We start from the raw sequence: 27,347 nt of genomic DNA on the forward strand, positions 1-27,347 counted from the left end.
CACTACGAGTAGTGTCCCACCTGTGAGAATATCTAACTAGCTTGAATGACCCCTGAAATGAGAGCAGAACCTTGGGATGGTAGACATTACCATGGTTATGGTCAGGCAGCAGAGTCCAGCTCCCATTAAAGAGTGAGTCTTCCTCCACATACACATTAAAATTCTGTCCTCATACATCCACAGCTACTGACCAAAGAATTTCCCTTCTCACAACACATCATGGCGACCCAAGCTTCGCTCAAGCGTTCTCACGGGCTGTGCGCGTCCACCACTGAGGAGGAAAACATCTCAAAACAACCTCGATCAGCTTCTTCAAGCTCGTCCGGCTTGATTAAGGCTTCTCTTCCTGTTCGCTTCCTCATTATGTCCGATACTCACGATCGACAAAACGAAATCCTCCCGTCCACCCCGCAAAGCGACGTGCTCCTTCACTGCGGCGATTTGACCGAGGATGGATCACCAGAAGCCATCGCGCGGGCAATTGATGCATTTCTTCAAGTTGATGCCGAGCTGAAACTGTTCATCGCTGGCAACCACGAGATTTCGCTCGATAAAGAGTATTACCTTTCCGAAGGCGGCACAGAAGAGAATCATCTCAAAGCACGCTCAGCCATCTCCATACCGAGAATCCGCTTTCTCGAAGAGGGAACACACGAGTTCACGCTTAAATCTGGAGCACACTTCAAGATCTTTGTGTCGCCGTGGACACCCAAGTATGGCTCTTCAGCCTTTCAATATCGCAGCGACGAGGATCGTTTTAACGGAGCGAATATCACTCCATCGTGGGCGAGAAATGTTGGCAAAGAGGATTCAGTTATACCCGATGGGGTTGATATCGTCATGACCCATGGGCCGCCAAAATATGTCCTTGATAAAACAGCAGATGGCAGCAGTCCAGGATGTGAACATCTTCGCCGGGCGATCGCAAGAGTACGGCCACGGCTGCATTGCTTTGGGCATGTACACAAGGGTTATGGGGCACAGAGAGTTCGTTACGACAATAAGAAGAAGCTGGCAGAAGAAGGTGACGATCGCATGGACTTGCTGCCTCAAGAGTGGGTAGGCAAGAATCAAGCAAAGAGAAAGGGTTACGCTAGTCTCCCACCCAGCTCCGCTGAAGCTTTCAGAAAGAATCAGGAGGAGACTCTGATGGTAAATGCTGCATCCATGGATGACGAGAACGAACCGAAGAACAAGCCTTGGCTGGTTGAGCTGAGCCTTCCCATGGACGAACGGGCGCATGACTGTAATCGAAGCGTGCATGCGCCAGAAGCTTCGGGATACCGTAGCGCCAAAATGAATATGCAGCTCTGAACAGTCAGATTGGAGGCTGACAATACTCGAAGCACTTTACAGTAGCTGGACCCCGGCTAAGTCTGACTGCGTTGAGTAAAGCCTTCGGTGCGAAGGAGCAAGGTAACACGAAGCAGATTTTGAGTCTATTTGCGCTGCCTTAAAGTACTCCAAATATGTCGAGAGCTTTCGGGTTAGGTGGGTGGTTCTGAGGGAAGGAATGAACCAGTGACAGCCCGGGTCAATATTGACATAGATGAATCCATCTGCGCCAGCATCACAGCATCACAGCATCGCATTGCATCATATTTCATCTGTCCCACAACATAACATACATAATATAATATCATGGCTCCCATCACGTCCGCCCACTTCGCTGCCGTCGAGGAAGCCTTCGCGGCCGCCTCGTCGCTCGTGCCCCCTCTCCTCCGTCCCGACTTCATTCTGGTTGGGAGTGGGGCTATGGTGTACCATGGCTCCAGGCGTCGACCTGGGGACATCGACGTTGTAAGCACGATTGCCGCCCTCTGGGCGTTTCGTGAAGAAGCGCGCAAGGATGGGTAGTGTTCCGTGGTGTTGGACGGCTGTGACTATACCTTTATTCTCATACTCTCACGCACTACCTGCCATGCTGATTGGATGCCTTAATAGTTGCGATTCAGTATACCGCGCGTCTTGGCTGGCGCCAATGTCACAATTTCTCTAGATTTGATAGAGCTAGGTAACAAGGTGTGCCCGGCGCTGAAGTATGCGCCGATAGATTTTCAAGGGGTTTAGATGGCCTCAATGCCAGAGCCTTCATGAATCGGGACGCGGAGAACGATGTCGACCGCCGAGACTTTGAATGGCTGACAGCACAAATGAGTGCGAAAGATGTCGAGTACGATCCAGTTGAGCTCCTCGACGAAAGCAAGACGCGCCAAGGGACGTAATGTCGCGTCGCGTCCCCGGGCGACTCGCCAGAAAAAGTTCCCCGCTCAAATGCTCCGCGCTCTCTGTACCACCCCACCATGTCCCTCAGCCAACGCCGTATGCATCGCACATCCAATGAGCCTGGACGTCAACCAAGATGTCATTGTTTGGTGGTGACGAAAGCAATCCAACCGCGCCCTCGCAGTCGCTATCAGGACGCTCGTCAAGCCCTCAAAACGCGCAAGATCCACCTCCACTATCGTTCGCATATGTGCCCGAACCCGACGACTCGCTCGACGAAGATTTTCAGCCCAGCTCTCCAGATGCCGATTCGGCCCCTCTCGAGCGCCGCACTATCAAGCCACAGTCATGGCGGAGATACACAGAAGCAGATCGTGAGATTGTAGAGTCGTTGGAAAACCTAGAATCCGCGGACCTTGCTGCACACCTTTACAATGCGCATAGTCTCAAGCGTCGTTTACGGCGCCCTATCAAGGAGCTGGAGAAGGTCAAGGACTGGCAGAGCAAGGACGCATGGCTGAAGAAGGGCGAAGAGCTGCAATATAACGACCCCTTTACCGGCGATTTGGAGACGGAGTTGGTGCCGTCGAAGCTATGGACTGCGTGGCCTTTACCAACTAAGCGCCTTCTGTTAAAGGGATCTGCAACGGGTAAAACAGAAGACAAAGATGATGGATGGTACATCGGCAGGTCTACAGATCAGAGCTGCGGAGAAGTCATGCGAGAAGAAGTTCTTGCGTTATTCCTACGAACGGCAAAAAGCAATTGGACAAGGCGCCGAACTAGTGCTGAGGACACGAACTCGTACATTGAACATGTGGCCATCTCCTCCTCATCTCTGTCTAGCTCGGACTCAGAGGCTGGCGTAGCACATGCGATCAGAAGCAGCAAAGCTCAAGACCTAGGCAAGAGCACTATAAAGAAGAAGGTAAAAGGTTCCAGTTCGAAGCTATATCCTTCCGAAACGGATGGTGCGGAGACTACGAGGCAGCTAGACGACTTGAACGTAGATCAGGAAGACGACGGGACAAAAGGGACGTCAGATGACTTGCGTGTCGACACTGAGTCAGAAAGCGCATCACAGAGTCAGACGAGGCACCGAGGCTCAGATGTTACTGAGGCTGCTTTTCTTGCTGATGATGACGAGGCCAGACGTATACTGGAGCCTTCTGTCAACTCGCTCCTTTCGAGAGTTAATAATTTGGTATTAGCAGTTCGTCGAAATCGATCAAATCACGCCGGCGACGGTCTCCGTCGCGCTGGTTCTGGAAGCGATTGTTTCACGGACAGAGAAACACCAGCACCGCATGCTAAACCTCCGTCAAGATCTCGATCGCGCTTCCACGTGCCCAAGAGAAAGCAGATAGGCAAACCTCGTAGACCGAGCCACGAAGCGCTCAATGCTGCGGAGAGCGACTCTGCGTCAATTTATGGCGCCGATTGCGAAAACGAAGATGAATACCCACCGTACACGCGAGAGGAACCACAAAAAGCACGTACCCATTCAACTTCGAGCAACAGTAGTCATCGTAGCGATGCTTCTAGTATTCCAGAGGTCCACAGGAGCGTTGGTCTGATAGATTGGAGCGAGATGCTCGGTCTAGCAGCCATCGCCGGTTTCGATAAGCAGGTGGCTGCCAAAGCGGCTCAACGGTGCGCATCTCTTTTTGATGAAGGTATGAACTTTCGGACTTTCGATGAAAGCCTGGCTGCGCAGCCCATCTCAAAATCGGAGCAATATACGCCTTCCAAGTTTCTGGCATCCGACGAAGTGCAACCTGCCCCTAATGATGTTCGCGAACCAGTGCTCTCTGAAGGAGACAGGAGACCTTTGGTAAAGCGCCCATACTTCGATTCTGGTAGCCTGCGATGCCCACATACAGACTGTCCTGGTAGCTTAAGAGATTTCAGCGGATCTAGTCGTCTCACAGAGCATGTTCGGCGTAAGCATGGATATGATCCTCGAACGAACGACTCCGACAACGAGGAGCGTACGGTCGGAGGCGTGCACATTGATGGCTACTTACAGCCCATTTGGGCTAAGCCAGGGTGGCTAGGGCACGGCAGAGCAAAGAGTGAAGCTACAGATGTTGAAACGCAGATACCAAAGCGCAAAAGACAGAGACTGGATTCCAAGCCCACCTCGACTGTTACAAGTGCCTATACTACACAAGATGAAAGAGAAGACGAAGAGCAGATGTTAGCGGCGCGCACGCCAGACATGTTTTTGAATCCCACACCACGAGTAATGGCTAAAAAGACTTGTACGAATTGCTCTCGCAGAAAGAAACTCTGTGACGGAGATAGACCATGCGGAAGATGTCGTAGACTGGGAGAGGGAGAGACATGCGAGTATCAGACGACTTCGGCTAGGCCGGCGTGTTTGAACTGCAGGCGTAGGAAGCAGAGGTGTGACTACGACCAGCCATGCGCCAGGTGTCGGCAGAATGGTCAAGAGGGTAGTTGCCAGTATCCTGTGTAGCTTGATCTCCATATAATCTGCTAGCAGCGCGGAGGATTGTATATAAAAATGCTTAACCCAGTAATCAATAGCACTGGTTCATTTGCAATTCCTTGTTCCATGAATCAGTACGTTCCTTGACTACATATTGCACAATGTCTGATAGGGCTGATCTAGCGCGTGACGTCGCGTAACTTCACGCGTTCCCGGGTCCCAATTCGCTTACGCGCTATTTCGCACCTCTCCCCTTTCACCATGTGTACCCTCTCTCGGCGCCACTCGCGCTACGTCTTAGGTTTTCTAATATTCTTGTATATGTGAACTCGCGTCGAGACCCTTTGCGCCCGCGCTCTGCACCCAAAAGTTTGCAGCTCTTCGCATAGATCACCTTCCTCCAATGTTAAGTCAACTTCGACATCGCAAGATCCCCACTGTACGCCAGACATACCGTCGCACCCCAATCGCATACATCAGCCATACGCCGAGCCACACACGACGCCTCGCACGATCAGGAGCAGCAGAACCGGCAAGAGAATGGTGCAACGGCAACAGGTGTTTCCATGGCAGAATATCGGAATGCGTGCAGATGCAGCTCCCCCAATACCCGCCAACAAGCTCGGCGCGAGACTTCAGAAAGAAAATCAGAGGAAACGGCAAAGAGAAACCGCAAGCCCACACCAACCGCCACCCAAGAGACATCATACTTCTGCATCAAGGTCACCGGCAGGGAGTCGCAAAAAGTCTGTGGAAGTCATCAACTTGTTGGACGATGAAGATGATGATCCGCCACCGCTGCCAGATATCAGAGAACAGCCGCCTAGAGACTACGGGCAGCAACCTATTTATTATCCGCAATTACCCGCCGTGGGTACCCAAATAAATCCATTGGAGTTAGATTCGCCGCCTGTGCCAGGACAATATCCGCAGACCCAAGATGGCGCATCTTGTTCGATTCCCGAATTCAAAAGATTGGTTAAAGCTTTCAACAATACTGCCCATGTATCTCAGCTTGATCGGACAGTTGCGCCGCTTGACAATCCAGTGGTAGATATCGTACCCATTGTGGAACCAACACTGTGCAAGGAGCAGGCCGATTTGGTAGACCTAATCCTTAGCGGAAGAAACGTATTCTATACAGGTTCTGCTGGGTGCGGAAAGTCTACAGTGCTGAAGGCTTTCGTGAAGCGCTTTGCAGAGAGGGGCATGAAAGTCAATATTATTGCCCCCACGGGTCGAGCTGCGCTCGATATCAACGGATCTACGACGTGGACATACGCTGGCTGGACCCCTGATCATCACAAAAAGCCTTTGAAAGAGTTAAAAGCGGGTTCGCATGGCAAATTCGTGCACAAACGTCTAAATGAAACTGACGTCCTTGTGATCGATGAGGTCAGCATGGTCGAAAACCATCATTTTGAGCGTATCAACCATCTCCTGAAAGAGGCGAGGGGCAAAGAAACTGCTTTTGGTGGCGTACAGATCGTCGTGACAGGCGATTTCTGTCAGCTGCCTCCAGTCAAGCCTTTCAGATATTGTATCGAATGTGGTAGAGAAACGATTATGAACAAGGAAGAGACCGAGTACAAGTGCAGAGCACATGGCACATTCTACGACAAGGACAAATGGGCTTTCCGGTCCACAGCTTGGCAAGAATGTGACTTTGCTCATGTTAACCTCACACAAATCCATCGGCAAAGTGACAGGTCCTTTATCAATATATTGAACAAACTCAGAATGGGCATTCGACTGTTTCCGACAGAAACAGAACTTCTGTTGAATCACAAGTCAGAAACCCGAAATGCCATCCAACTCTTCGCAACGAGGGCTGAGGTCAATCGAGTCAACGAGGAGAGATTCAGGGCACTGCGCTCTGTCGAACGAACGTACCAATGTCTCGACCATTTTAAATGGAATGAAGCCCATGGTAACCTCAGAACGAAGGGTGAATTCAAAGCGCCCGATGGCTCCTTGCAGGCTCTGGCCGAGCATCGATTCGAGAGTCGAATAAGATTGAAGAAAGGCATGCTTGTAGTGCTCCTACACAATCTTGATATCGGCGCGGGCCTTGTCAATGGTTCTCAGGGTACCATCCAGGGCTTTGAAGACTATGATCCAAAAAACCTACCAAAAGCTCTTAACAATCGCGACAAGCGGGATGGCTTTCCAATGTCCGGTGTTCAGGTGCTGCAGGGCGACCACGCTGTGTTCCGCGAATGTCAATTGCGAGAGTATGCCAAGAGCATGGAGTACAAGGCTTGGCCCATCGTTCGGTGAGTTACCTTGAAGTCAACAACCCCAAGGGTTTGGGACTGATTGTACGTCACGTGTAGTTTCTTGAACGGCGTTCAGCGGACGATCTATGCAGACTGCACGGTCAACTCACTTGGGGATAGTGCACCTCACAGTTTGTTATCAAGAACGCAGATTCCTCTCATGGCTGCTTGGGCTATGACTACACATAAAAGTCAGGTAAGTGGTCAGGAACGATGGTGCAGGGCTAAGAAAGAGGCTGACATGAGCAGGGCATGACGTTGAACCGGGTTGTTGTGGACTTATCAAAGTCTTTCGAACAAGGCCAAGCATACGTAGCTCGTGAGTACTCCTGCTATCCTATGTGTATTCAGACTATTGATGCTTTCACAGTCAGTCGCGCGCGATCACTGGACGGCTTGAAGGTCGTGTCCTTTCCGGTTTCCGCGCAAGGCTCCGGAAACCCGCAAGTGAAAGAATTCCTACAGGAAAGGTTTAGCACACAATTCGGCTCACAGTGAATCTATCGGCTTGTTTTCTTTTACGATTTGATGCATGCGGACCTGGAGGGCTATAGTCCGCATTTTACGCTTCGGACACGATCGGCTTTGGACTATTTTCTTGAGCATTGCTACCCATGCTTGGAGTCTGGAAATCATTGACGAAGATCTCCACTGTATAATGGAGGGATGCTGTACCTGAACGCTGTGTGATCAGAAGTTGCAGTGCGTCGCTCACTCGTCTCGTCTACTACAGCACGAACTCTACCAATCTCGCTAAATTCCTTCGGATCCCCAACCGTGTCCATTCTTCGCTAATCCCCGCATCCCGTGCGATGGCAGGTTTTGGCGGCGCCTCCAGGGCTGTCATCCCTGGCCGAAACCTGGTCGAGTGACGCGGATGACGTATGCGTCATGGGATGCACCAGGCGTCGGCGAACGATACAGCCCTTGCATGATCTGCGAAGCTTTTCGAGTTCTGAATCTGAATTCAACGATTTTACTCCCGTAGAGAACAATACCATGTCGGCTGTGGACCAGTTGAAGCAGCAGAACGCCGCGCTCCAGGGTATGTCGCGTGCAAACTACACATCTGCTTGCTCAGAGTGTTCGCAATGTGGTTCTAACCGTCGCAGCTGGGGTAACGAATCTTCAAAAGGTCGCGCAAGGAACTTCTTCGACGGCGAAGAAGGCGCCCTCCTCAGCTACCAAGACCACCTCTCTAGCAACACAGAAAGCCGCGACACCCGTTAAGAAGACTGCACCCGCCGCAACAAAGACAACGGGAACTACCACTACGCCAGTTCGAAAAGCACCTGCAAAACTCACGAGAACGTCCACTCCGGCATCGTCGACTACGACAACCGCCGCGAAGAGTACGTCTGTGAAGCCTACAACCCCCACGGCTGCAAAGAAAACAGTACCTTCCACATCCGGTCTCTCTAACGTAACACCCGCGAAGAAAACACCCGTCGCTGCGAGTAAAACGGCTAGCGATGTATCCAAGCCCGCCACTAAGACGCCCACCTCTACGAAAAAGACTACACCTGCATCGACAACATCTTTGCCAGCAGTAAAAGGCCCTAACCTCAAGAACCAAGCTAGCTCGGCGCCCAAAATCAATGTGACCAAGACTACTCCTGCAAAACCCGCATCAAATACAGCCTCGACGACTTCGAAAGCAACGCCTGTCAAGAAAACACCAGTGAACCCAGCCGTCAACGCCGACGGCACGCAACCCACACCCACAGCAGTGAAGAAAGCTACTCCAGCTACGACTCCGAAGAAGCCCGGTGTCGTCGGTTCGGCATCGAATGCGGTCACTGGTGGAGTAAACAAAGGCGTTGGTGTCACGACGGGAACCGTGAACACAGTGGCTGACAGTGCTACTACCGGGCTGAATAGCACGGTCAACGGTATTACGGGCGTAGCAGGAAAGGGACTTGATAAAGTACCCGCCGGCGTCGGCAAGCCGGTCAAACACATCACAGATAACGTAGGCAAGACAGCCACCGGGACAGTAGACGGCCTATACAACACTACAGGATATGCTACGAAGGCAAGTTCTTCTCTAATCGTTCCGGTTCAACCTTACTTCGTATTGACCCGCTTCCAGGGCGTCCAAGGCACTGTCAGCAAAACAACCAACGCCCTCGGCAAAGGTGACCTCAAAGGCACAGCCGGCGGGCTTAGTTCAGGGGTCGGAAACACAGTCGGCGGAGTCGGCAAGGTGTGTGTCTCCCAGAGCGTTTCCTTCGTCACCCTCCGTCGTTTGTCTGCAAAGCTAAGTCGCGACTTTCACAGGGCCTCGGCAACACCGTCGATGGCGCGGTCGGAGGATTGGGGCGTACTGTCGGGGGACCACTCGGTGATGTCGTGGGAGGAGTTGGGAAAGGAGCGGGGGACGCGGTCGGAGGGATCACTGGTGGATTGGGTGATGGCGTAGGGAAGTTTGGGAAAGGCGATTTTGTTGGCGGCATGGGGAGCACGCTTGGAGGTGTCCACAAGGGTGTTGGCGGTCTCTTGGGCGGTGTGTTGGGTGGTGTTGGTGGGAAAGAGGAAGAGAAGACGTGAGAAGAGATGCAGAGTTGAACATCATGTCACGATATTGACATGATTGATGCAAAATTTGCAAAGTTCCTTGGGTAGGTATTCCTAGCTGGGTCTATGAAACGGTCGCCAACAAATAATGATACAGTCATTCCATCATAACATCCAGAATAGCTTCTTCAGGTCCCTGCACAGGCTGACTCGCAGCCATATTGCACTGCCTGAAGATCCTAACCTCCTCTGGCAGAAAGCTCCCCGTAACAGAGTGTAACACGCCCCTGTTATTGAAAATCGCAAAGTCGCCCTCTTCCCAATCAATAGGGAACACCAATTCAGGTGCAATACCAGGTCTTTGCAGCCTGTACACAATCTCCCTCGCTTCCTTTAGACCACCTACCATCGTGCCATCCTTCAACACGAGCTTTTGCACCGCGCTGGGATGGATCTGCAGCGCCAGCTTTCCTGTAACAGGGTTCCGCCAGCACATAGGCAGAGTCTTGATCTTCCCCTGTTCGATAGGCGGAAGTTGCGCTGCGTCGAGCTCCAGCCCTTCAGACACCATACCCAGCCCCGTACTTCGTGAGCGCGCGCCGCTCATCCAAATATACGGGTGTGGCGCATACTGTACCTTCGTTTCTCTTGCAAACTTCTTATCCTCTTCAGAAAGCAGGTCGTACATCGTTTCCCCACTCACAAACACCGTGCTGCCCCTCGGCACCTTAACCTCATCACCCGTCCTATCATCATATCTCAGCGTCTGGTACTCCGTCTTGGGCACTCTGACAGCAAGCAGACTAGTCACCATAGGCGGTTCCAAATCATACAGCGCGGCATCGATATGCCACCGATAGAACCTCGTATTCTCACGATCATCTTCTTCACTGATGACGTCCTTATGGAACGTTTTATGATGCGGATGCCTCAGCGTAATATCTTTCAGCCCTTCAAACTCCGGAACGAAGCCATTCCCGATGACCTGGACCTGCGGCTGGTGCGGGATAGTCTTGAGATCGGGATGTAGGATGGAGCGCTTTGCATCGAGGGTTTTGCCGTGGCCGTAGGAGGTTGCGACAAGGTCGAATAGGCGGGTTACATTGTATTGAGCGAAGGGAGTGAGGGAATCCTGCTTCTTGAAGATTATGACTTGGTTTTCGTAAAGGGCTTTTTTTATGATCTCCTCGTCCGAGGGGGTGAGGGATTCGAGGTTGGCGTTGCGAAGTTCGGCACCGATGGTGTAGGTGGAGCCGAGACGGCGGGGGAGAGGGTGAACTGTGATGTTGGAAAGGGTTGCGTGTGGCATGTTGTTGAATTTTGGATAATGCTGTCCAGTAAGGGTGATTTTGCGGGTTCGTAGTGCGAAGCTCTGGGCTTTCAATGTTCACGGAGGCTTCCCATCTCTTATATCTCCAGTACGGCCGTCTGTGAAAGCGGACAGCGGCGATACAGTGATTCGGATCATACCGATGCTGCCAATCAAGTACATTCGCGTTATTGTGGCGGAGGTCGTGATCTGGAGCACATGTGGTTGATGATAAGGAATGGCCGGCGTACCGCGGGTCAGCCGCGGCGACTTCTGAGCAATGCATCTCCGACCATCTGTGTGACGTACACTCTCGCTCTGCGCGCTGCATTCGTCTTATGGTAATTTCACTGCAAACGAATACTTGCTAGCATGCAAACGTCTGCATTATTCAATCAACCGTCCTTCACGCAGAAGCCTAGGAAAGGCGAATTTCACATGTAGTAACTACCATAGGTATGAAATCTATAATAAGAATCTTTCGCCTCTGATGCACTGCCGTGATGATATGACTAGAACAACATAGACTATGTAAAGCAAATCTCCCAAATTACGAGCGGTCCTGTTCAGCATAGGACAAGTATAGGCGAGCACATTGTATCTCGTGTACACCTAGCTTTCACATGATCAAAGTGTTTCCCAGCGGCTATGTCGCCATTTACTTTGGAATATCATGTAGGCCACCAAGGCCACCCGCATTTGGCCCCAGACCTACGCCCCTCCCATCAAAGCTGCATTCAGGTACGACTTAACCTTGCGTATATTAAATGCGGTAGCATTACAAATGCTTTCGTTCCGCTTCGTGCGAATGGGTTTCCGTGTCAACGATTTTCCTGGCTGTAGTACGATGATAGTTTGATCGCCATTGTACGTTTACGCAGCCACATAAGATTGGCATCGTTGGCATTTGCCAAAAGATTTGTGTGTATAGAGAGAGTCGCGTGGTTGGCAATCAGATACACCATGCTTGAAACTGACGGATCAACGAAAGCGCCACGGCGGTTGGGGATCGGGCGATCTGATCTGCATCGCTTCTTTCAGGCAGCGCTGCTTCGACTTCTCCTTGATTACAAGTATAGTGGCTCTGACTTCGGTCGGTGATGCGTTGTACAGCTGTCTTTGGGCTGATGAAAAAGGCGCTCAGGCACCTGGGCTTGCTAGGATCATCGACTAAATATCCACGTCTTGATTATGAAATCGTGAACTACACCGCATTGGAGAAGTGTCTCTCACTGCTAGCTCAGCTCGTGATGTCTGAGGCGTTATTCAGGATGCCTGTGGGTTACCCTTAGGACCGGCGAGCCTGGCTGGCCTGAATGTCTTATATCAGGTAGGTTAGGAGCCATTGCAGCAAACCGTAGAAACAAGATCACGTATATATTCCACCACGATGTCCATGAAAACATATCATCCTGTCATCCTACAACGCACTTGAGTATCTCTACTGAGCATCGTACTTTCTCGAACACTCAGCCATCATGGTCAAGCTACTTCCCATCTTTGGGCTCTTCACTTTAGCAGCCGCAGTCCCTGCACCGGACTCTACGGAGCCCAAAGTGGTTCATTCGAATTTCTCTTGGGAGAAATGGGTCGAGGATATTGAGGCTAATCCCGACACAGCGGCTACCCCGGAAGAGGCCTGGGCATCTTTCAATGCTACCGTTCTTGCTAGTCAGTCTCCATGCCCCTAATATCTGGATATGCAAATACTGAATTTGAGAGCATCAGGGAGCCTCACGGAGAAAAGGCAGAGCGGTGTCAACTGCGATGTTCTAACCCACCGGGCAAAGGTCTGTCAATCTTACACCCATCTATCTCCCCACGACTGGATATATTCTGAGCTATGGTACTGTAGGGATCGGCTTGCGTGAATTGCATCAATACGTTGGCCCGACGTGGAGGTAACGGGAAGAAATGCGGCGTGGGTGTCGCGGGACCTACTATCGGCTGTAAAAATGCTGGCTGCACTATATCTGCGCAGACAAGTCCGACTTCCCGTGGAAAGATCAACTGGTATGTGTGACCTCCCTGTGTATTCAGACTGAGGGGTTGTTCGCTGATTGATGCGTAGCAATGCGCTTGCGCGGGCTGCTGGTGCCGTTATGGATAAATGTTTTCGCGCTGATCAGACTGTCGCGGGTAATGCGTATGCACCTGCGCCGAATCAGTGGGCATACATTCATGTCCAGGGAGGCTAGAGCAAGGGCTCAGGGCTCGTCTGCGAGGTTTTGAGCGGTGAAGTAAGTTTCGTTCAAAATTTGGACGCGGTAGCGTACCATAGGTAGCATCAGGAAAGCGTAAACTGCCATCGAGCAGTCAACCACTTATCTGCCAAGCAGCAGCACGAGCTGCCCTTTTGTTGGGGTGGCATAGTGCTCGCTGGATTTGAGCACTAGGTGTAGGTGACTTTGTCGTGGTGCGAGTCTAGGCTCGATCCTTTCGCTCTTTCCTCTTCTTCTTCTAGGGAAGCACTCGCATTTTGTCCGATAAACATTAGTCAGTCAATATTAAATGCAGCGAAGCCGATATGGATTTTCTCAAATAAATTGAATTTGTATTTCGATCGAACTCTTGCAGTACTGGTGCTTTTCTAAGCCGCAACCGGGTCGTATTCTTACGATGTCCTAGATAAGGCTCTCCGCCTTCAGCGTCTCTTGCACAGCAGACCGCATAGTGAACTACCTAATGATACGCGCATAGTTTAGGAAATACGGTCTTAACACCTTAGTAGTAGATGTTGGACATGTAAGCCTCCATAGCTCTGAATTTATAATCTATTGCCTACCTCTTAGCCTTTGGCTTTCCCTCATGTCTTTGTAGTAGCCTTCGAAAATATACTTCCCCCTTGCTAGCGTGTTTTTTTTTTTTACGTCGAATCTATCTTCTACATTAGTCTAGCATTCTCGATATTGGAACGATCCATACGCTTTCGTACAAAGCGATAAGAACATGTTTTCAAGCTACTCATATACGCGAACGGTTTGGAATGGCGTCTTGCCGAAGCAGTTGTTCGAGGGGTGACGTGGAGTACGTGTAGCTGCTGATAAAAACGACCGCTGCGGGTTCCGAGCGATGTATCCTGACAACTTATGATGGCAGCTTTTCAATTTCGATATCATGTGGGTTCGGAATCATATTTTGATTTGAAGTCTTTCATGCTACCTCGTGCTTTTACTCCGCTAACTTCACATCGTCCAAGTTCCTCCTGACAAACTGTGTTGCCTTGTCCAGACCCTCCTTCACGCCCTCGGTGTGGTTGACATAGCCAATACGCACATAGCCTTTGTACTCTTCACCAAAACACTCGCTTCCAGGCACAAACATCACGCCGGTTTTCTCCAGTAGCTTCTCACAGAAGTCGACTGAGTCGACGGGCTTTCCATCGCGGTGGAATCGGACGAACGCCGTGGTGCCCGCAACAGGTTTCACCCAGTCACACGCATCGTCGTTCTTCAATACGAATTTTTCCAGGATGTCAATGTTCATCTTAGCCAAAGCAATGTTGCGCGCTAGCAGGCTGTGAATTGTCGAAGGGTCCAGCGCGAAAGCAGCGACCTGCTCGTCCAACATGCTGACAGAGATCAACGTGTAATGTCTCGCCTCAGCAATCTCTTCAATGATGTTGGAGTCCCGGGATGCAATCCAGCCCACGCGAATGCCTGCAAGCGAGTACGCCTTTGACATGGATCCCGTTGCGATGACACGGTCGTATCCCATGGATACGATAGAAGGAGGAAACTCTGCGTTCATGGGTGTGATGCCGTGGAAAATGGGTCGGTAGACCTCGTCGCTGTGGATAATGATGTTTCGTTCTGACGCAACTTCAATGACTTGTTGGAGGAAGGTTTTGCCTAAGACAGCGCCGGTGGGATTGTGCGGGTTGTTGATGATAATCATCTTGGTGTTAGGCTTGATGAGAGTCTTGAGCTCGCCGATTGAGGGGTTCCAGTTATTTTCAGGGGTGGCTTTCCAGAGTGAGACTTCAGCGCCGAGTTGCTTGGGTATCTCATAGAGTGATTGATCTATCATCTTGTAAGCTCAGATCGGCAGGACCAAGAAGCATATAGCGAACGTACATGTAGGGTAGTGACATATCACATGGTCTCCGGGGCCGAGCAAGGTGTATGCGACCAAATAATTTGCTTGGATCGCTCCATTTGTGGTGATGATGTTATCACGCGGTAAGGCTTTTCCAGAGCGGGCAGAGTACAGTCGGGAGAGATTGTCACGTAAAACATCAGAGCCTCGTATTGCACCGTACGTAAGAGCTGTGGAGGTCTGGAAAATCTCGCGACCTTTGACCTCAGAAAGCTCGCGCAACTGGTCAATGGAAACAGAAGCGCAGCATGTTTCAGCTATGTTGTACTTGCAGTTGCGCTCGTACTTGTCCATCCACTGTGGTCTGTCAGTCTGGTTCTCTTACGACGAGACGTCTTGGGTGTGGTGTTGGCGATGGCAAAGGATGGCAACTGGCATGCGCAATACTCACAGCTTCGACGGAAAACTTTGCGATCCTAACCATTATGAAATCGCTGATCTAGAAGGCTACCGAGAAGAGCAATGTTGATGATTGTACGAAGCCTTGCACCGTGACTTGAATCTATTCATCGAGGGCAATTGACATAGGGCGTCGTGCTATCGGAGGCTAACGCGACCTGCATCCGCCCACGTGCAGTACCTGGATCGGCGCCGTCTTACATACAACCGCATCATGCGCGCAATAGAACTTGGGACTTCAGGCCGGCGGCTTATGAGGAGCTGCTTACCAGACACAGGTCCTATTGATGGAGGGTGCTCACCGCTGAAGGAGCGCCGGATGACGCCTGCTCGAACGGGCCACGGATGGTTGCTCCTCGGCTCGCGTGAGGCAGGCGCGCCCTCTTGGCGACCATTACGACCAGCCTCGCCCCCGCAACTCACCTGCTCGCGCGATGCGATAACAGTCCAGCTCCGGGTCTCTCTGACGAATCCCTGTTGCCGCCATTCTTTTGGCTATTGTTTCTTCTCTCCACCCTCCCGACTTCCTTCCCCACGCTCTACCACGTGCGACCCTTGCTTGCGCCGACGTCACCAAGGCAACAGCTAAGCTCCGAGAAGGTTGCTGCATCTCCACCGCACCGCCATTGAGTGGAGCGCGACATGCGACGCACGCCATGGACCGCCGCGCTTCTGGTCTCGCTGTCGCTCGCGGGACTAGCCACAGCTCGCAAGACCTTTGCTAATTATTCCGCCGCCGAAGTACCTCTCGACCTGTTCTCGCTGTACGACGACCGACCCGATGGCTGTCCGCCATGCTTCAACTGCAACCTCGACGACTTTCAATGCCATCAGTTCGCTAAATGCGTTAAAGGGAACGGAAAGTGCGACTGTACGCCTGGCTTCGGAGGAGAGGACTGCTCAACGCCACTGTGTGGCGCGCTGCCAGATGGCAACCGGAACAGAGCCCCAAGAAGTGGCGATAAGTGCGAATGCAAAGAGGGCTGGGGAGGCATCAACTGCAATGTCTGCCAAACGAACCAAGCATGCAACGCCATGATGCCCGAAGGCAAGGGTGGTATCTGTTTCAAGGAAGGCCAGCTGGTCAAAGAGAACTATCAGATGTGCGACATCACCAACAGGAAGATCCTGGACACGCTCAAAGATAAGAAGCCTCAGGCGACCTTCTCCTGCAACGCTGAAACCGAAGAATGCAATTTTCAATGTAAGCTTGGTCCTACCTTGATTGCACATACATGGGCTGACAGAACCACAGTCTGGGTCGACCAGAAAGAATCCTTCTACTGCGCCCTCGATACCTGCAGCGCAGATTTCCAAGCCCTTCCCGATCGTAACATTTCCAAATACAACTGCGACAACATCAAATGCGCCTGTGTGCCGGGCAGGATGCTCTGCGGAGAAGAGGGCTCCATTGACATTGGAGATTTCCTCAAGGAGTCTATAAAAGGCCCAGCCGAATTCAAGTCGGTCTCCTCCGTGGAGCCCAGCGAGGATAGTGGCAGCATCTTTTCGGAACCTGCCATGAACGATCTGATCTCCAGCGTCTTCGGCGACGAGAGCATCTTCCTCAAGTGCAACGCTGGGGAGTGTCTTTATGAGACCGAAGTACCCGGATACGAAAGGCCAGTCAAGGTTATCAATACTCCACTGATTGCCGGTGTTATTGCAGGATGCGCTTTGTTTATCGTGGCTGTCGTCCTGGTGATCTGGTATCTTGCCCGAAGAGCCGAAAAGCGGAAATGGGGCCCGATCCACCTGTCCGACGACGAGGAAGACGAAAATGCGAAACTCTTGGCCGACCACAAACCCGCTTCGTTGACGTTTGAAGATGTGTCCTACCGACTGAAGGGCAAACAGATCCTCACCGGCATCACCGGTGCTGTACATCCAGGAGAACTCCTGGCTATCATGGGTGCCTCAGGCGCTGGCAAGACAACCTTCCTCGACATCCTTGCTCGTAAGAACAAGATTGGTGTCACAGGAGGGCATTCTTACCTCAATGGAGAGCAGGTCCGCGATGACGAGTTCCGCAGTGTTATCGGGTTCGTGGACCAAGAGGACACCATGCTGCCTACATTAACTGTACACGAAACGATTCTGGATTCGGCATTGTTGCGCCTTCCTAAAGAGATGAGCCGCGCATCAAAAGAGCAGCGTGCAGACGATGTGGAGCGCCAACTAGGTATTCACCACATTCGTCACCAGAAGATCGGATCTGAAGAAAGCGGTCGTGGTATTTCGGGTGGTGAGAAGCGTCGCGTCGGAATCGCCTGTGAACTCGTTACGTCACCCAGCATTCTTTTCTTGGATGAGCCAACCAGTGGTCTCGATGCCTTCAATGCCTTCAACGTGGTCGAGTGCTTGGTCAACCTCGTCAAGACCTACAACCGAACCGTTGTTTTCACCATCCACCAACCCCGCTCTAACATTGTAGCTCTTTTCGACCAGCTTATCTTGCTTGCCAAAGGCAGGACCGTATATTCTGGGCCGTTCGAAGACTGCCAGGCCTATTTTGATAACATCGGATACACGTGCCCGCCTGGGTTCAATATTGCCGATTACTTGGTAGATCTTACCATGCACGCCAGTGCCATCACGCATTCTATAGATGATGATAACTCGCTCTTCTCAAGACAAGGCCTGGGCACAAGGGCAAGCAGTGCCATTGCAGTCAAATCCATCCGAAGTGTTAACACCGATTTGGACACGGTGGGCAGCCCCAGCGTTTCCAGTATTCGACCGAACGGCAAGCGCAGGACATCGATTAAGCAACAACAGGAGCGTGAGCTCTTCACTAGGAAGAAGAGCACAGCTGTGAATGACGGTACGACGTCCCCCAAATCTGACGATGGTGGCCCCTATCAACCTCGCGAGGGTAGTAATGGTCAGTGGCTAAAACTTTCGCGTCAACAAGGTGCTGCGCCTCCCCAGATCCTAGAAGATCCGGACGAGCTGCCCCCTCCGGCCGATGACGGGACAGGAACGAATCTGGATACGCTTGTGCACGCATATGCGGCCTCAGATGTGGCTGCTGCTCTACGCCAAGATATCGCCAGTGCCATTTCATCAGCTAACGAGGCGAATGGCAACACCGGTGATAGCCACCATGCCAATGGTTTCGTGGCCGCTGGTAAAGTCAGAGGCTTCCGGAAAGTTGGACTGCTTGGCCAATTCATCATCCTTTCGAGACGTACCTGGCGCAACCTCTACAGAAACCCGATGCTCATGTTGACGCACTACGCTATCGCAATTGTTCTCGCCGTATTCCTAGGGTTCTTATTCTTCGGTCTGACCGACGATATAAAGGGTTTCCAGAACCGTCTGGGTCTCTTCTTCTTCGTGCTGGCACTATTCGGTTTCAGCACCCTCACTGTTCTCACGGTCTTTGCACCTGAGCGACTACTCTTCACGCGTGAACGAGCGAAGGGCTACTATTCGCCACTTTCTTACTTTGCTTCCAAAGTCTTCTTCGACATTGTACCACTACGCTTGATCCCGCCAATCATCCTCGGTATTATCGTCTATCCGATGACCGGACTGGTTCCTAAGTGGCCCGAGTTCCTCGTGTTTGTTCTGTTCTTGGTTTTGTTCAACCTAGCAGCCGCGGCTGTCTGCTTGTTCATCGGTATCGTCTTCCGCAACGGAGGAGTCGCGAATCTCATCGGCGTACTTGTTATGCTGTTCAGCTTGCTCTTCTCTGGATTCTTCTTGAACAAGGACAGTATCCCTCCGGCGGCGAAGTGGTTACAAACCGTAAGTTTCCAAAACGCTCTCACTCGAAACTATTACTGACGGGTGAAATCAGCTCTCTATATTTCATTACGCGTTCGAAGGCCTCATCGTCAACGAAGTCAGATACCTCTCGCTCGTCGATCACAAATACGGCCTTGACATTGAAGTCCCTGGCTCCGCAATTCTGAGCTCATTCGGCTTCGACGTACTCGCGTGGAAGAAGGACTGCATCGGCCTCGCCGTTTTTGGTGGTGCCTTTGTTGTACTAGCATACCTTGCCATGCACATACTGCTCGTAGAGAGGCGGTAGCATATTTCCGCTTTGCCGGAGCTCTGCTCGGCGACTCAGTCGCTAGCTGTGTAGATATAGGCCAATGCTTCATTAGCTGCGGTTGTTTTTGCGGCATTTTGCATATGTCCGTTTTCGTTTGTCTCATAGTCACTGTTCGTACATGGGAATGCGCCTTGCATAGATGGCGTTTCTGGGATACAGGGCAAGGCGAGTTTTGCGACTTCGCTAATATATTAAACATTTTTCATAACATTGGACACGGCCAGTGCATCTTGACACGTTTCTGAACGCTCGTCCGTAACTCCGCAAGATACTGTTAGCCGTTTACGCGCTCTAGGCATCGCACTTGCAACATATAACGCGCTGGAAACAGAAGAATGACATTTCAGTGCAGCGTTATAAGTCGATTGGGTTATACATAACTTCGCCGTTTAAGCTCACCACTTGACTCGTGAGGCGGGGCGCTCCACATGTACAAGTACATACTCTAGCCTGGAGCGTCGATATCAGATCACTCTCGATACATACAAATGAGAATCGTCTCTCCACAAAAAGTAGTCGAAGTTTCCGGCGCTCTACGGTGCTCGGTCAGTATGGTAGTTCATCCGCTCCCGCGAACAGTTAAGCTAAGCCAGCTAGCCGTGTCCAGAATATGCTCGGTTGTTCGGCGGCCGGGTGAGAGCAGTTCGCCTGAATCGCTAGCGTTAGGCGGGTTTGCCCGTGGCGTTCGGAGCTGTTTCGAGGGCAGTCAGTGGGTCAGGTCCCGCTGCTTTTCGGGAATGGTTCCGAGATTGTACGTGTGTTGTCGTTAGGGATGGATGGGTTAAATCGGGGTAACTCGGGATACATACGATAATCTTCCGTATGTGTGTAAATTACTGTAAATCCCGTGAATTGTCAGACGTCTATCTCTGGGGATGAGTAAACAGGATCCTAATAAGATGCCTCAAGATCATGCCGTATTATTACCACAGCCCGTCCTCAGTGACCAGCGTCTCATACTTATCGTGAAGACACGTAATTGACGTGTATTTCATTCATTGTAAGTTGGTAAGTGGCCATCCCTAGTCGTTGTGCGCGGCGATGGAGAACAGAGGTGCAGATCGCGTGCACATCCGGATGGGTCCGCATATAGAGACCTCCGTGGCATCATGGCAGGCAACCTCCCCTGCCTCAAGCCCCTCTTCCGTACTGTCCTCGGCTCCACATATGGTCGCGGGTCGATAGGAAGGACCGGCGGTACGGGCACAACGCCGCGATATCTCTCGAGAGCGTACGGCGTGGGGACGAATGCGCACTCCGCGAAAGCTAACGGCTTCAACAGCCTTACCTCGAGCAAAGCCGGCAGGCCCCCGCACGACCATTACGAGATGACCTCCATAGGATTTGGCGAGGGCGAGAGCCGGGCAATGAGTGCGGCAAGCAACAGGGAAGACGGCAGAAGCGAGAAGAGCAGCCAGGGGAGTGTCGAGCTGCTGGATACAAAGGGTGCGAATCCAAAACTGGGTGGTATCTTGAAGACAGCCGAAGTCATACAGTCCCTTGAGTCCACGAGAGTCGTATCGCCGCTGCCAAGGGCCGCGGAACAGGATATCAGACCTGAGAGAAGTGTGATGAACCTGGTCTGAACTTTAGGCGAGCGGCTATTGTGTTTTTCCTCCATCGTTCGATACCATAGGGCTTCAGTCGTCAGATTAGACAACTGCAGGGAAAAGTTTGAAAGTAGGCTTCATGTGTTTTATCAATCGCTGTAAACTCCTAGTCAAACCTGCTAACCAAATTGCTATTTCAGAGGCGGACAGGCTGCTCCTGTTTTCCGCCTAGACTTAATACCTCTTGGGCCTCGGCGGCGGGCCACCTTTCCACTTCGGTACATTCCCTAGGTTCGGCTTGTACTGCTTCTGCGGCCTCTCCGGCTGGCTCATCATGGCCAGTCGTGCAGGGTGGATGCCACCATTGTCCGGCTCGTCAACCGCAGGTTCACCTTCAGCCTCGCCTTCTTTGCCCTTAGCTGCTGCTTCCTTCTTGTCCTTACGATCCTTTTGCTTGCCCTCGATCTCAGCGCGCTTGTCGTGGTTGCGCTGGCGCTCGTTGGCCAGCTTCTCATTCTTGGCGTGAATCTTCTGCACGCGGGCTTCTGTGTTGCCGCCTCCGCCAGCACTGTTCGCATGTCAGGATCTACAGAACGCGGGGTTTGTTGGGTATGGAGCATACCTAAGCTCGACGTTGATCTTACGCCCCTCCTTCTTCTTCGGGTCAGGAACGACGGAGTGGTGGTACTTCATCAGCGCGGTCTGCATATGGTCGAAGCGCTCGAACTCGATGAAGCCACAACCCATAGACTTGCCGGAGTCCTTGTATGTGCGGAGACGGACTTCGAAGGGTTTGAGCTTGGCGAAGTGTTCCTCGATCTGCTCCTTTGTGGTGCTAAAGGGGAGGTTGCCTGTAGACATAAGAAAATGGTCCGAAGGTGCAAGATGAAGACTTACCAATGAAAACAATGAAGCGGCCCTGCGGACCAGCTTCCTCCTGTTCGGCGTCCACTGCGTCATCCCCTTCACCCTCTGCCTGCTCGTCTTGGTCTTCGGTACCGTTGGCAGTTGGCGTTGACTCTACCGCGCCAGAGGGTTCGTCGGCGGAGTCCTTCTTCTTTTTCTTCTCTTTCTTTGACTTCTTGTCCCTCTTAGATTTCTTGTCGGAAAGCTGCTCTGTAACAGTTACTGCAGCTGACTCTTCGTCCGCGCCATCTACATCCATGGGCTCAGCGGCCTCGTCATTGTCCTTGCTCTTTTTCGACTTCTTCTCTTTCTTTTCCTTCTTCGACTTCTTGTCCTTTTTTGCTGGTGTAAGATCACCATCCACAGCGCTCCCGACAAGGTCAGTCTCTATATTCCTATCCTTGGACTTCTTATCCTTCTTGGACTTGCTCTTCTCAGCCGGTGCCTCTGCGCTCGCTGCAACCTCCGCCTGCGCTGATGTCTCATCCGCCACGACGTCCTTTGACTTCTTTGACTTCTTCTCCTTTTCGTCCTTTCTTTTCTCTTTCTTGCGTTCCTCTCCTGAGATTGTCCCGTTCATTGCTCCTGTGAACGTATCGGGCATGGGCGCATCGTCGAAGGCTATAAAATCTTTCTCGGCGGCATTGACCGTCGCAGCGGGAGTCGCATCGTCGCTCGCTTCACCCTTCTTCGATTTCTTCGTCTTTTTATTCTTCTTCGCGTTTTTCTGGTCTGCGACCGGCGCGTTGTCTACCTCCGCATCGTTAGATGATTTCGACTTCTTGGACTTCTTGGGCACGTCGGTAGCCTCCTCTTCCTGTCTCTTGCGCTTCTTCTTCTCGTCCTTGAGCTCCGACTTGGACATGGTGGGCGGACTAGGTGAATAATGAGGACTGTAGTGTCGCGAGAGGAAGCGCGGAGCGCGAACTCGAAATTCTCGTAAGGTAACTTTTTCTGCCGGGCGGTGGCCACGCGACTAGCTTGGCGGTGAACGCGAACATCGCATCCATGTTACTGACTTAATCAACAGCTACCGTCTCATCCCGAAAGCCCACGATGCGGCCCCAGACAAATCGCATACGTTTGCTTGAGCGCTCAATACGGAATGCACCGACTACACACAGCGTAGAATCGCAATGTCCCCGCCATTTCTCTCATAGGCCTCCCCGCCTTCTCCTCGTCTCGCACCGAAGCCTGCCGCGACCGCAACTGCCTTTCCTCTACCCTTCCGGCGCATACCTCTCCAACGCTCAACTGTCACGTCTGTTCTCCATTAGTGCGAACCAGAAGAAGTTCATCAAAGAGACGGCACGGGAAACGGTCAAATGGACGTTGCTCATTTTCTTCGCAACATCGTGCTTCAGCATTGCAAGCCTGGGCATCTTGAGCGAAAGGCAGGAGCGCGCATTTCCGTCACCACACGAATGGAGCTTGATCACAAGGTTCAGATTTCGGAGAGGGAAGTGGTGGCAGGTGCCGGAGAACAATGAAGAGGAAGGTTTCCCAAACTGGGCTAGGGTCTATGACGAATTAGAGCGGGCAATGAAGCGGCTGGAGAACCCAGACAAGGATGGCGCCGGGATAGAAGAGCAAGAAGAAGGTGGACTGCTGGTACCTGGCGTAGGAAAGGCAGGCTTCGACCTCACGGCTAAGAGCGAGGAATGGCGGCAAGGCTACTACGAGGTCCTGATGGGCATGGCCACAGCAGCTGAAAGATTAGAGGGCTGGGTCACAACCAAATCGCGCCGCTACGTCTGGGCACCTGAATTTGTTCCCTCACCTAGCAATCCGCGACCCAAAGCCACGCTTCCATCCCAGCTCCCTATCCCCGACGAGGAGGACCGCATACCTGCCGCCGATCTACCAGAGACTTTCTATCTCAAGATCATAACCTCTAAAGGCTTCACTACGAACCAACGCATGACCGCAGCCCTCGGCTATGCAGATTGGCTTGCCTTCAAGCAGCTCCCCGACTCTGCAGAAGAAATGTACAAATGGGCCCTCGACATCGCCACCTCCGGCCTCCCCACGCCCGACTCGTCTACAGCCATCGACCCTAGAGCACATGTTCTTTCCTCCACATCCCCCAAAGAATTGATAACGCCCAACATCGTCTATGCTGCGACAAACCTCGCCACCTTCCACGCTTCCCAAGGACATACCACAACCGCTCTCCCCATCCTCGTCTCCCTCCTCCGCGCCCGTCTAGCCGCTGACTCTGCACCTCCAAAAGGCGACAACAAGCCTCAAGATTCCAGCTTCGTCGGCACAGTCTTGAGTCTACTATCCGAGCCCGCGTACCCTGATCTTCCACCTACCGGCGATGAAGTTCTCCTCCGCCGTCCCGAGGACCGCTGCGAAGAAGCAGCGCTAAAGTCTTACATCGGAGAGATACTCTTCGCGGTCGCTACTTCCCCATCCGGGCGGTCTCAAGGCCTTTCCTGGGTGCGAGACGCCGTTTCAACAGCTAAAACCGCGCAATTAGACATACCCAGCATACAGAGTAACCCAACGCTGCGCAAGAAGTGCGAGCAGTGCGAAGAGGTCGGACTTGAGGCGTGGGGAAAGATTATGACGTACCTCGCGGCTGATGCGCGTGAGAAACGCGACTCCGTGGAGTCAAGTATCATGAAGAAGCTGTGGTGGAAGCTGTGGCCGGGGGCGACGCAGAAGTTGCGTGAGGACGTTGAGGCTAAGGAAGGTGAAGAAGAGGGCGTTGTCATGCGGTTGAATAAGCTACGGGGAAAGATGCTGAAGGAGGAGTATGAGGAGATGGATAGGAAGTATGCGAGGACGTTCGTCTTCTAGAAAGGCTTATATGTTGGTTGTACGATGTATATGTACTATATTGGGCTTTGATACCTCCAGAGCAATTAGGAGTAGATTGTAGAGCTGGCTGTACTGATGCTAGTCTGCTTTTTGTTTACAAGAAGAGGAGCAAACGTTGCAGCACCATACATCGATTAACTCTATCACGCCTTGTACGTGGCGTACGATCCTTCCACAATGCGGCCAGTTTTGGCGTGCGGCATAGTATTTGAACAGTCACGCAATCATATTTCAAGGGCAAGATTCGATCAGATCATATTGACGACTACCTGTTCATAATCATCCTGAGTGAAGAGATGGTGCCAGTACCCGCAGCACATCCGCGGCTAAGCCACCGTCAAAGATGATCGCACATTGCTCAGACTCTCATTTTCTCCGATTTCGAGCAGAGATCGCAGCCGTCATGACGTGAACACGTCGCTTAGCGAAGGTGTTGTTCAGTCAGCCACCATCCTCGTGACCTCAAGCATTTTGATGGAAGGTCCCCATGCAGTTGAGCCCTACCGTCAAGCATGCTCTTACCAGCCATCAACCTTGTTCTCGGCGCCATCCGGCTGAAAGTCATCGCCACCGCCGGATCTATCACCGCCGTCACTGAAGCCGACAGTATCACCACCACCAAAGACGGCATCACCACCGAATCCAGCGTTGGGTTCGAAGCCAGCACCAGCACCAGCACCAACATCAGTGTCAGCACCACCGAAACCGCCCCCAAAGTCACCACCAAAGTCGCCAGCCTCAGACTCGTCATCAGTGCCATCGTGCCACTCGATGTTGTCCGGATCCTCAGGCTTATGCATTTCGAGGAAGTCGGGAACCTCCTGCTTGGCCTCCAGCAGAAGCTTCACGAGCTTCGGCGCCAAGTCGTCGTTGCGGTCATTGTAGAAGGAAGTTGCTTTGCCTTCGTTGCCAATACGCGCAGTACGGCCGATTCGGTGAACGTACTCCGTGATGCCATCATGCATCGTCGAAGGAAGATCGTAGTTGATAACGTGCTTGACGAGAGCCACATCCAAGCCCTTGAAGGAACTGTCAGTGTGATTGTCTTTAGGATACCAAGCGTCTACTTACCCGCGCAGTGACACCAGTGGCAACCAGGAGAGGGCATCGGCCGATGCGGAAGGAGCGCCTGGTCGATCATTAGCAATGGATAGCAGGCGTAAACAGTCGATTAACTCACAAAGCGTCCTCCCTCTCACGCTGAGTGCGGTCAGAGTGGATAGACGTGGACGGGAGGCCCTTGTTGTACAAGAAGTCGTCAACGATGTCGCACTTGGCCTTCGAGTTAACGAAGATCAGAGTGCGCTGGGGACCCTCGGAGAAGATAAGGTCGAAAAGCGCTTGATTCTTCTGCTGATCCTCCACCTGTAAACATCGTTAGAAGGTCGCACACTTAGTGTCAATGAATCTAATGTTACTTACGTAGATGATCGACTGCTTGATGTTGCTGTGTGTGCTACCGATACGACCGACCTTGATACGTACGAAGTCCTCTTCCATGTGTTCACGGGCAAGCTTGCGGGCTTCCTTCGAGAACGTAGCCGAGAACATCATGTAGGTGTGGTCAGCGTCGACGTTGGTGTCAGAACCAGCACCGAAGAGACTATCGATGGTCTCCTCCCAACCAGAAGACAACAGCTCATCGGCTTCGTCGATGACGGTGAACCTATAATGGTTAGCAACAGGAAGATTAACTCGATGGTGTCTAACTCACTTGAGGCGAGCTAGAGAGAGGAGGTTCGGGTTCTTCATAAAGTCCATGAGGCGACCGGGTGTGGCGATCAGGATGTCGCAGCCCTTCTCCAGCTGTTCACGCTGGTTTCTAGTCGGTGCCCCACCGTAGATGACACAAGGACGCAGGAGAGTGCGATAGCACAGGCGGCGCGCCTCGTCAAAAATCTGGCAAGCCAGCTCGCGAGTCGGACAGACGACAAGCACGAGCGGCTCAGCGCGGACGCGAGGGTTCTGCGGTGTGGCACGCGGTGCTGCGAGGATGCGAGCCTTACCCATCAGCTTGGAAAGCATGGGCAGTAGGAAAGCCGCAGTCTTGCCAGAACCTGCTGGGGTGAGCATCGAGCAGAAGTAGGACTAGGCTTGATACTAACCAGTCTGAGCAATGCCAACAACATCGTGGCCAGTCAAGACAGCCGGGATGCAGTAGGCCTGGATTGGTGTCGGTGAGTCGTACTGGCAACGCTGCACATTCTCAAGAACGGCAGGGTGCAAACCAGCGTCTTCGAACTGTGATCAAGGTGAGCAACAAGCGAAGCAGTTGCGATAGTTGACTTACGTTGCGGAAAGGCGCGATCTTCTCCGGGCCGTCTATCTTGATCTCGAAAGACAGGTTCTTCATACCAGCTTCAGTACCACGGCGCTGCATGTCAGGGTCTTCGAAGAGTTGCTTCTCAAGCGCCAGATCAGGAGCGCCCACTTCTCCGATGTCGTCGATGAACTCGTAGACGACGGCGTCCGACAGCCACTTGACATTCTCAGGCTCGTCATCAGGTCCAGCAGCACCGCCAGCAGCCTGGTACTCGAAGGGTATAGGCTTCTGCCAGCCGGCCTCGGTGGCGCGCTGGAGGTCATCGGCCTTTTTGCTGAGCCTTAGTGGCAGAAGCATCGTCAACAACGGCCACGCCATTGGTCTGCGCACGCGGGTTAGCACGTCTTACGAAGGTAGAGCGAGCAGAGAACTTACGCCGGCGTCAGACAT

The 27,347-nt window shown here is 52.3% G+C and overlaps 9 protein-coding genes across 9 annotated transcripts; 5 read left to right on the forward strand and 4 right to left on the reverse strand.

Moving 5' to 3' along the window:
• Positions 1–219: 219 nt before the first annotated feature.
• On the forward strand, positions 220–1,314 carry N0V89_002745 (uncharacterized protein; the record flags this gene model as incomplete). The annotated part of the gene is made up of 1 exon (XM_056211552.1): positions 220–1,314. One exon carries the CDS (start codon positions 220–222, stop codon positions 1,312–1,314), a length of 1,095 nt encoding a protein of 364 aa, XP_056075025.1.
• A 6,645-nt stretch (positions 1,315–7,959) lies between these two features.
• On the forward strand, positions 7,960–9,510 carry N0V89_002746 (uncharacterized protein; the record flags this gene model as incomplete). The annotated part of the gene is made up of 3 exons (XM_056211553.1): positions 7,960–8,005; positions 8,073–9,166; positions 9,241–9,510. 3 exons carry the CDS (start codon positions 7,960–7,962, stop codon positions 9,508–9,510), a joined length of 1,410 nt encoding a protein of 469 aa, XP_056075026.1.
• Positions 9,511–9,634: 124 nt separating this feature from the next.
• On the reverse strand, positions 9,635–10,786 carry N0V89_002747 (uncharacterized protein; the record flags this gene model as incomplete). Its single annotated transcript, XM_056211554.1, has 1 exon — positions 9,635–10,786. The coding sequence occupies one exon, from the start codon at positions 10,784–10,786 to the stop codon at positions 9,635–9,637; it is 1,152 nt and encodes a 383-aa protein (XP_056075027.1).
• A 3,171-nt stretch (positions 10,787–13,957) lies between these two features.
• Positions 13,958–15,308, reverse strand: N0V89_002748 (uncharacterized protein; the record flags this gene model as incomplete). Its single annotated transcript, XM_056211555.1, has 3 exons — positions 13,958–14,808; positions 14,863–15,181; positions 15,276–15,308. The coding sequence occupies 3 exons, from the start codon at positions 15,306–15,308 to the stop codon at positions 13,958–13,960; spliced, it is 1,203 nt and encodes a 400-aa protein (XP_056075028.1).
• Positions 15,309–15,925: 617 nt separating this feature from the next.
• ADP1 (FAD-dependent urate hydroxylase) lies at positions 15,926–19,325 on the forward strand (the record flags this gene model as incomplete). The annotated part of the gene is made up of 3 exons (XM_056211556.1): positions 15,926–16,487; positions 16,539–19,036; positions 19,089–19,325. 3 exons carry the CDS (start codon positions 15,926–15,928, stop codon positions 19,323–19,325), a joined length of 3,297 nt encoding a protein of 1,098 aa, XP_056075029.1.
• A 1,133-nt stretch (positions 19,326–20,458) lies between these two features.
• Positions 20,459–20,935, forward strand: N0V89_002750 (uncharacterized protein; the record flags this gene model as incomplete). The annotated part of the gene is made up of 1 exon (XM_056211557.1): positions 20,459–20,935. One exon carries the CDS (start codon positions 20,459–20,461, stop codon positions 20,933–20,935), a length of 477 nt encoding a protein of 158 aa, XP_056075030.1.
• A 198-nt stretch (positions 20,936–21,133) lies between these two features.
• Positions 21,134–22,670, reverse strand: N0V89_002751 (uncharacterized protein; the record flags this gene model as incomplete). Its single annotated transcript, XM_056211558.1, has 3 exons — positions 21,134–21,467; positions 21,522–21,750; positions 21,797–22,670. The coding sequence occupies 3 exons, from the start codon at positions 22,668–22,670 to the stop codon at positions 21,134–21,136; spliced, it is 1,437 nt and encodes a 478-aa protein (XP_056075031.1).
• Positions 22,671–22,861: 191 nt separating this feature from the next.
• Positions 22,862–24,613, forward strand: N0V89_002752 (uncharacterized protein; the record flags this gene model as incomplete). Its single annotated transcript, XM_056211559.1, has 1 exon — positions 22,862–24,613. The coding sequence occupies one exon, from the start codon at positions 22,862–22,864 to the stop codon at positions 24,611–24,613; it is 1,752 nt and encodes a 583-aa protein (XP_056075032.1).
• Positions 24,614–25,152: 539 nt separating this feature from the next.
• N0V89_002753 (uncharacterized protein) lies at positions 25,153–27,347 on the reverse strand (the record flags this gene model as incomplete). The annotated part of the gene is made up of 8 exons (XM_056211560.1): positions 25,153–25,663; positions 25,815–25,999; positions 26,057–26,300; positions 26,349–26,691; positions 26,740–26,875; positions 26,925–27,224; positions 27,271–27,279; positions 27,333–27,347. 8 exons carry the CDS (start codon positions 27,345–27,347, stop codon positions 25,153–25,155), a joined length of 1,743 nt encoding a protein of 580 aa, XP_056075033.1.

The sequence above is a fragment of the Didymosphaeria variabile genome, assembly GCF_027946475.1.
Source record: "Didymosphaeria variabile strain IMI 356815 chromosome Unknown scaffold_2, whole genome shotgun sequence".
NCBI lineage: Eukaryota > Fungi > Ascomycota > Dothideomycetes > Pleosporales > Didymosphaeriaceae > Didymosphaeria > Didymosphaeria variabile.